The sequence below is a fragment of the Centroberyx affinis genome, unplaced genomic scaffold, assembly GCF_046629955.1.
Source record: "Centroberyx affinis isolate AG114_WGS23_722 - 3 ecotype Tasmania unplaced genomic scaffold, CSIRO-AGI_Caff_v1 ptg001832l_1, whole genome shotgun sequence".
Lineage (NCBI taxonomy): Eukaryota > Metazoa > Chordata > Actinopteri > Beryciformes > Berycidae > Centroberyx > Centroberyx affinis.
In genome coordinates, this window is record NW_027280212.1 from 78,632 (window position 1) to 87,860 (window position 9,229).

Consider the following 9,229-nt stretch of genomic DNA (forward strand, 5'->3'; position numbering starts at 1 on the left):
CTTAGTGTTTTTATTTGATAAATTGTCTCATTAAAAGCTGTTTTACCCAAATAGCCATGTGGTTATTGTCTGTGTTATACTGTTTTGTGAACCAATTCCTGCTTAAGTGCTGGATTTTTATATGGTTGAATACTGTGACTGTATGCATTGTAAAAAAGAATATGTTTGCCCATGAACCAACTGTGTCATTCATAACCTCATGCTAGAGGCTTCATTTGTATCCCTTTCTATCCCTTGAGCAGAGGGACAGCACTGCAGGGAGTAGACTGGGTCCTAGTTTGTCTTCACTACATGTGGTGTGGTGCTTTTAAGTTTGCAGTTACCATCTTCACATAGCGTTCATTGGATCTGCACTGTACAAGTTTGAAGTGGTGTATTGTGCATGCGCGGTGTGTCTTTACTGGTGTTGTAGTATCTCCCTGCAGTACGCGCCCTACCCTCACTCTGCCACCTAGTGATGGTTCCCTTTAATTACAGCTCTACTTGCTGCTACAGTCTGTATCAGTCAACATTTTATACGTATTTATTCTTTGTAGTAAAGAGATTATTGTTTGGACTAACCTGTTTTCGTTCTAGTTTCTTTCATTTTTCTCTTCCCCTACAGCAAATTAAATAAATATTTTGTGTGACCTGAATGCACGTCTCCCGCTCTGTCTGTAATCGTTGAAATTTAACATTGTGGTAAGGCCCAAGTTTTTGGTTGGTTTCTTGAGTATTAGGCCATAGGTGGTACAGGACAATGTCCTATTCCTACTGGGCCTGGTCACAAATGCAATTAAAATATTCATTTTAAACTGGCTTTTCTCTCAAATTCTATTTTAATTTTTACCTGTATTTATTCAGCAACACTCTGCTTCACATTCTCACAGTCTCACACATTCACAGCTGCAAGCTTCCCAGTACAACCAGTCTTCTTCTGTTGGCCAGTGAGCAGCACCACTGGGGCTTCAGTGCTTTGCTCGATGGCTCCTCAACAGTAGTTGCAGAGGAAGGGAAGAGTGTTAATCTTCACTTTCCTCCACCACATTTTCCAAACCCGTCTGGAGATTTGATCCAGTGACTTTCCAATCACAGTCCTGTTTCTCTAACCTTTAGGCAACCTGCTGAGTTTTTCAGTTTTTTTTTTTTTTTTGAATAGATTTCAGCTGCCAATATTTTACTGTTGATATTGCCAGTGATGACACCTGTATCTTGGTAATATGTTCCAAACAAGAATCCTTCAATATGTAATAAGATTTTACCATAGCTTCCTTAACTTTGGCTCTGATTTCTCCTCTGACTGCTTCACATCTAATGCCCAGTCTGACAAAAATGTAGTGTTATCATTAGTAATGTGAAGTAAGAAGACTCAGCTGTTGCCCTCTAACAGGCTGTTTTGGTTGAACCACTCATCTAGTCGCCTCAGAGCACTGAAATTTGCACAGATGTGCTCAGCCAATCAGGATGAGCCTATACAACTCTATGGGGCTGTAGAGGCTCTATAGGTATACTACAGATTTATTTTGGAAGACAGAAATTATTATCAAACGTTATTTATTCAACGCCTCTAAAATATAGAGGAACCACTATGTAAAACTGTTACCATGTTGTTAACCTAGGACTTAGGTCACCAACTATCGATCAGTTCCCCCAGTCACTGTGGCTGTTTCTTTCACTTGTAAACATAAATTCAGAATCACCATTTAATTATTTCTAAAACTTCTCTACTCTGGATCATTCCAAGAATTATGTTTTTATTTCTTATATCAAAGACACATTTTTTTTTTCATAGGAAGTTTTTCCTTAGAACTATAACGTTTCTTGGCTAAGACCCTCCCCTTTCCTGTCCTCTGTCCATATAAGCTTCTTCTTCAGTCTCTCCTCTCCTCACACTCCAGTGCTGCTCATCTCTCAGCTGGACAGTAAGGAGGTTTACACCACACACTGACAACATGCTGGGGATCCTCTGCACTCTCATCACTGCTCTAACATGTAAGGAGGCTGACTTACTGCAGCTTTGACCTCATGTTGGATTCATCAGCCTGTGTGTTTCTCTTGACTCCATGTCATCTTGTTGTTTCCCAGGTGTGAGTGGTGTGACGGTGGTGACACAGAAGCCTCCTGTTGTGACGCTGAGGAGAGGAGAGACAGCCACCATGGACTGTAACCTGGGGACTGTTACTGATGATTCAGCTCGCTGGTATAAACAGGTTCCAGGAGGAGTTCCTCAGCATGTATTGAGGTTTTACCATGGCTGGAGCTCTGTACGTTATGGCTCTGGATTCTCCTCTCCCAAATTCACATCTAATCATCAGTCAAAATCTGATTATCGTTTGATCATCAACACTGTGGAGGAGGGAGACTCAGCAGTCTATTACTGTCAAACATGGGACAGCTCTGTTAATGAGGCCGTATCACAGTGATTTACACCATGACAAAAACCTCCTCACTAAATACTTCTGCTTTTTGGGTCTCTGACACATCTTGACTGAGACTGAAACCATCAACACCAATTCCCTCTGTACAGTTAGAGATCACTTGCTACAAACCTCTAAATCTTAATAATGGATTCTCACATGAATCCAACAGATAACAAATAAAAACGACCTTAATAGCGACAGGCTTTGCCAAGACACTTTTACAATGAAAAATAAAATAAAATCACCAGTAAATCTCACTGTTACAACTTAATAATCCATGACATTTTCTGATTAATAATTGTTTGTTATGCTTCTCTCTGTCTCTTGCTGATTGACATAAATGCTTCAACCCATACTCAGTTCATTTGCTGTCCTAAACGCCTGGAGTCTGGTAGGTGTTTCCTGTGAAAATCCTCTGTGCACAGGAAGTGATGCATTTTACATTGCTAACAGTGCAACAGTGTTTTGTTTGGAATAAACAAGAGGACTGTTTTTTAGCACAAGCAGCGATAGACACCATATCTTAACAGACAAAGAAAAGACTGATAACTACACAAATTTAGTCTTCATCAACAGAAAATTTAAGGAAAAAGACTTCCCAGCACCGACAACATTATTTGATCAGAGATCTCTGGGAAGTGCAGTGCAAAAACACCACAGCAATGAAAACTTATTACCAAAAATCTTCCCAATGATTAAACAAAATAATTTGGGATTAATATGTAGCATGCCAGTTTGGGAAGTCTAAAATTTCAAAAAGTCTTATGAAATTTAGAATTTTTGATTTGTGTCGACTCTCTGCCCTGCTATCATAGAACAGCACTGTTTATTAGACATTAAACTGAAGGGACCTCCTATATTCTCATGAAGACAACAATGTATAAAATAAGAGGTTTGGAATGGAATGATTAGAGGTCATGATGTGAAATCAAATACATTATGTAGTTAATTTATTAATGAAAACTCTGTTCAGTGTTGAAACTCCTCCCCCTCCCCTTTCCTCTCCTCTGTCCATATAAGCTTCTTCTTCAGTCTCTCCTCTCCTCACACTCCAGTGCTGCTCATCTCTCAGCTGGACAGTAAGGAGGTTTACACCACACACTGACAACATGCTGGGGATCCTCTGCACTCTCATCACTGCTCTAACATGTAAGTTATTATTTCTTATTCCTTTTCCAGGCCATATTTTCAGCCATAACCCTTCCACTCATGTGTTTTTCTGTGTATGTTGACAGATGTTGAAGGAGTGAAAGTGCTGACCCAGACGCCTGCTGTCCAGACAGTTTCTACAGGACAAGAGGTCATTATGAGCTGCAACATTGAGAGAGATGATGGACATTATGTCAGTTGGTATAAACAGGTTCCTGGTGGGGTTCCTCAGTATGTTCTGAGATTTTACCATACTCACACATCACCCAGCTTTGGAACAGGATTCTCCTCCGACCGATTCAACTCTAAATCCTTATCAAGTATAGATTACCAGTTCATCATCAAGCAGGCAGAAGCAGGAGACTCTGCTGAGTATTTCTGTCTGACATGGGATTCCTCTGCTACTGCAGCTGTCCACAGTGATTCACACCATGACAAAAACCTCAATGAGTCTCACTACAGCTTTTATGAATGCTGAGCAAAATCAAACAAAGCCAAAACAGCAAACCTTGAACAAAAGAGAAAGGATGCTGAACAAAAGCCTCTAGAGAGACAAGAGCACATTAAATATTTCCATCCACATAACATTTGGAACAAACTTTGCTGGATTGTCTGAATGAGGCTCTTATCAAGGACAGCATCATAATCACCATCATCACTCTGATTTCAATGATCAAATCTGGACTTTAAACATTCCCATGAAAACAAAAGGATGCAGCAGAGATTTCAGAGTCAATGTTGAAGTCCAGTGGTGCTTTGGAATATAGGCTCACTGATGAAGGGAATGAGATGTTGACAGTGAAAGTTAGATTGGTCTGAAAAGGAAGTTTCAGTTCCACTCCCCTCATTAGTGAGAGTCTGGAGGTTTTTGTACGGCCATGTGTACAAACTGAATCACTGTGGTATTCGGACAAGGCACCAAGCTGATTGTGACAGGTGAGTCCTGTTTAACTGCTCATAATACATGCTAGTTCTCCTATTTTGTTAGTGCATTAGTAGAAAATAATCAAGTCATGTGTAAATCATTTCAAATATGTAAATCTTATGTTCAGTGCATGATAATTGAAGCTTTTACATCAGCTTTGATACCAAGCAGATATAGTAAAAATGTGCCATGGGTCACAATATCTGAAATGTTTTTTTCTACAGTTTTCTACAGTTTTTTATTGTAGTGGAATTTAAACATGTTCAAGATTGTGTTAATTCATCTACTTTACACAAGTTTTATTTCAAGTGCTTTCCTCACTGCAATTCCAATTTAGCAACATTAAATATTTTGTCAACAGTAATTAGCCTAAGGTATTAAGCAATAATTAGTTGTGCTTTAATCTGGTAAAATAAAAAGTTACTCTTAAATTCTGATTGAATTATATCCTCTTTCAAGAAGACAAAGTAATCACTATGTATGTTGACTGTGTATGAAAATATGTTTTCTTCAGTTGTGAAATAGCCACCGTTTGATAAAAGTGGCACCTACTGTACTTTTACACAATGACTGATAACATTACAATAAATTATATTTAATTATGCTGATTTTAAAAGGACAGTAAGTAACTTAATATATTGGTTTGCAAGTTGATAATACTTTCACAGAATTTATCCTCTGTATTTCAGAACTGAAGTGAACTGAGTGATGAATTGGAGATTATTTAGTTCCAAAATAGATTTCTTGTTTGGACACTTGGTTGCAAACTGGTTTAGTTCTTCAAAGTCATTATTTCAAATTGTGAACACAAATAATCCATTAATAAAATAGATTATCATGCTATTTCCATAGTGAATGCCTGACTTTGTGGATTGTCTTGGTGAATGTCTCCATCTCCTGCAGGCTCCACCCTCCCTCCTCCTGTCTTGACAGTCTTCCCTCCGTCCAGTGATGAGCTCCAGTCCAACAAAGCCGCTCTGGTCTGTCTGGCCAGTCTGCCCAGTCCGTCTTTGGGTTTTGCAGATGTTACCTGGATGGCTGATGGGAGTTCAGTGAGCAGTGGGGTCTCTACCAGCACCGCTGTTCAGCAACCAGGCCAGACTTTCCAAATCAGCAGCTATCTGTCCATCCAGACGTCAGACTGGAACAAGGATAAGGTCTACACATGTAAAGTGTCTGTGGGCTCCAAGGCTTCAGAGAAAACCATCAAGAAGTCAGACTGCCCCACTGAAGAATAGTAGGCTGCCAGAATTACCGTTTCAAATATGCTTCTTTCTTGCTTGTGCTGTTTGGGCATTACAAGGTTTAGACATTAGAAATCTTGATGTTCAGAAAGAAATGTGTAAAATAATTTTGTAAGACTTGTGTCTCTGTCCCTGTAATAAATATTGTTACAGTTATAGGAGGACGACAAGATGTTTTGGCTTAGCTGTATTTTGTTTAGTTTGATTCAATAAAAAGCAGTGTGATTTAAAAAAAAAAAAAAAAAAGTTTGTATTTCATTGTTACTCAAGAGAAATTAGATCTAAACCAAAAATGTGGATTAAGACTGTACTACAATCTCTTTTTAATCAATTAATTAACGTTTAGCCTGTTGTTACAATTATCAATAAAATGCAACACGTAATATATTTTCAAATGTGGACACAAACAGTTTGTTTCACAATATAACAAGGAAATAAAATATATTTCCATACATCAATACCTATGTTATTTGATATATCACTGTCACTGTACACTACAACATGACAATAGAGATAAATTCACTGTGAAAATCTACACATGCACAGATGGTACAAACTGGTTGGAAAAGCCTGGTAATGGTTAAAAAAAATAAAAAATCATCCAACATGAGCAGCAACTGCAGATGACTTTGCATTCCCAGTCAGTGAAGCATCACCTCTCTACTCCTCCCTCCCTGCCTTCCCAGGATGCACCTGCTGGCCTCCTCTCTTTATTTATAGCTCCATGCAAATGCAGAGATTGAGTCTCGGCTCTCACTAATATATGAGTGGCAGCAACTGACTGGAAACACATCTGTAGATTTTTTATTGTTAATATTTATATTGGCTTATTTGAAGCATATATAGCATTAATACAATATCAATAACATTAATCCATTGCACTGTACATGTGTGCAAAGCCAAAGCTTGTTTCCAACACTAGACAGCTTGGCAAGGCGAGACAAGGCAAGGCAAGTTTATTTATATCGCACATTTCATACACAACGGCAATTCAATGTACTTTACATAAATAAAAATAAAGACATAGATAAAAAACACGGTGCAAGAAGATTAGAAAAGTGAAAAGTGAAGTAAAATCACATTTAAAAGAAAATGTAAAAGATAAAAATAAATAAATATTACAGTGCAGATGAGTGTTGCCTTTCTTAAAAAGCCCTGGTGAACAGAAAAGTTTGAAGCCCTGATTTAAAAGATTCTAAAGTGGAGGCAGACCTCAGATTTTCTGGAAGTTTGTTCCAGCCATGAGGAGCTTAAAAATTAAACGCTGCTTCTCCATGCTTTGTTCTGACCCTGGGAGCAGTAAGCTGATGAGTATCAGGTGTGTCATGATGACACATCACCTGCCTCTAGAGGTGCTGCAGTCCAGCTGCCAGTGTGGAGGCTGAGTCAAAAGGTGGCAGAGAGTCAACGGGCTTCGTCTGCACCGGCTCCAACAACAGCTGGGCTGCTCAAACTGACTGATAGCACCAACAAATAGAGTTTCACCAGAATTGACCAACTGTCTTTTTCTTTTTTTACTTGTCATAACCATAGTCCTGACTTACTTGTGTGAGAAAAAGAGAAAATGATGATGACATCAATTTATTCTTTCCACAGAAAATAAGAGACCCACACAACTGAGAATGTCTGATATCATGCAGAGTTGGGAAGTAACTAAATACAAATAAAAGGAAATGTATTCAATTTTTTTTTACCTAAAAATGATGTATTCTGATTACAAATACTTGGGAAAGGTTAGAGGATTACTTCTGGAAGTACTTTTAAAGTGAAAGCAAGAAACTTTGCAGGCCGTTTAAACAGTGGCAGGCGTTCTGTGTCTTTATAAAATGTGGGTTAGGAAGGAAATTAGTGTTTGGATGCAAAATTGAAAAGCATTTACTGAACTTTGTCATTTTTATTTTTTTCTTATCTATAGTACCTTTACACCTCAAATATGGCAAAGTAATCTGAAAGCAAATGAACATAATTAACTCCTCACTCTCAGCGGGTGTGTTCCCCACTGCTTTTAAGCAAGCCCGGGTTACCCCGCTACTAAAGAAACCCATCAACCCATCTCAGGTTGATAATTACAGGCCGGTTTCACTACTCACCTTTCTTTCCAAAACACTTGAGCGGGCGGTCCAACCAGTCTGGCTTCAAACGCGGACACTCTACCGAGACTGCGCTCTTGTCTGTAGTAGAAACACTGCGATCAGCTAGAGCTGCCGGTCAGTCCTCTGTCCTACTGCTACTTGACCTATCGGCCGCCTTTGACACGGTGAACCACCAAATCCTCCTCTCCACACTCGCTGAGCTCGGCTTCTCAGGATCTACCCTCTGCTGGTTTGAGTCCTACCTCTCAGGGAGATCCTTCAGAGTGTCTTGGAGAGGGGAAGTGTCTAAATCCCACTTCTTGTCCACAGGGGTACCTCAAGGGTCAGTGCTTGGACCCCTTCTCTTTTCATTATACACCACCTCATTGGGTGCAGTGATCCGCTCACATGGCTTCTCTTATCATTCATATGCTGACGATACCCAGCTCCTGCTGTCGTTCCCGCCAGACGACCCCACAGTCTCGGCGCGGATATCGGCATGCCTCGCCGACATCTCGGCTTGGATGAAGGAACGCCACCTTCAGCTTAACTTGTCAAAGACTGAGCTCCTTGTCATCCCAGCCAGTCCCTCTATACAACAACAAATCAGTATCCAGCTCGAATCAACTGAGCTCATACCCACAAAGTCTGCCAGAAACTTGGGTGTCATGATTGATGACCAGCTAACCTTCAAGGAGCATGTGACTTCTGTTACTCGGTCATGCCGATTTGCTCTATACAATATCAGGAAGATCAGACCCTACCTGTCTGAGCATGCAGCACAACTCCTGGTACAGGCTCTTGTAATATCACGCCTTGACTACTGCAACTCCTTACTGGCAGGGCTCCCGGCCTGTACTTTCAAAGCTCTGCAGATGATCCAGAACGCTGCGGCGCGTCTGGTCTTCAACCAGCCCAAAAGAGCACATGTCACTCCGCTATTCATATCCCTCCACTGGCTCCCAGTTGCTGCCCGCATCAAGTTCAAGTCCTTGATGCTCGCCTACAAAACAATAACCAAAACGGCTCCGACCTACCTGAACTCCCTCATTCAGGTCTATGCTCCCTCCCGCTCACTACGTTCTGCCATGGAGCGGCGCCTGGTGCTGCCACCACAGCAAGGCCCTAAGTCTCTAGCCAGACTCTTCTCTTCTGTGGTTCCCCGGTGGTGGAACGAGTTGCCAAACTCCATTCGATCCGCAGAATCCCTCTCTATCCTTAAGAAAAGGCTAAAGACCCAGCTCTTTAGCGAATACCTCCTTTCATAAAAAAAAAAAAAAAAAAAAAAAAAAAAAAAAAAAAATTGATGCACTCTATGCATTGCCTCATAGCACTGCCTTGTAGCACTCCCTCGTAGCACCTATGTCCTGTTGGACCAGAACTTAGCTTGTTGCACTGTCTCGTAGCACCTTTGTCCTGTTGGACCAGAACTTAGCTTGT

The 9,229-nt window shown here is 40.4% G+C and overlaps 1 protein-coding gene and 1 pseudogene across 1 annotated transcript; both read left to right on the forward strand.

The window, feature by feature from the left end:
* The first annotated feature begins 1,931 nt into the window (after positions 1 to 1,931).
* LOC139652583 (immunoglobulin lambda-1 light chain-like) lies at positions 1,932 to 5,893 on the forward strand. The gene is made up of 4 exons (XM_071529691.1): positions 1,932 to 1,971; positions 2,065 to 2,389; positions 4,450 to 4,484; positions 5,377 to 5,893. The coding sequence occupies exons 1-4, from the start codon at positions 1,932 to 1,934 to the stop codon at positions 5,709 to 5,711; spliced, it is 735 nt and encodes a 244-aa protein (XP_071385792.1). The 3' UTR covers positions 5,712 to 5,893.
* A 1,163-nt stretch (positions 5,894 to 7,056) lies between these two features.
* LOC139652596 (small nucleolar RNA SNORA17) lies at positions 7,057 to 7,182 on the forward strand (annotated as a pseudogene).
* The last annotated feature ends 2,047 nt before the right edge of the window (positions 7,183 to 9,229 follow it).

Excerpts from the sequence above, each read along its gene's own strand:
- LOC139652583 (XM_071529691.1), top strand. The coding sequence starts at position 1,932 with ATGCTGGGGATCCTCTGCACTCTCATCACTGCTCTAACAT. Across the intron at positions 1,972-2,064 it reads TCTCATCACTGCTCTAACAT|GTGTGAGTGGTGTGACGGTG; the intron begins GTAAGGAGGCTG and ends GTTGTTTCCCAG. Across the intron at positions 2,390-4,449 it reads GACAGCTCTGTTAATGAGGC|GGTATTCGGACAAGGCACCA; the intron begins CGTATCACAGTG and ends CTGAATCACTGT.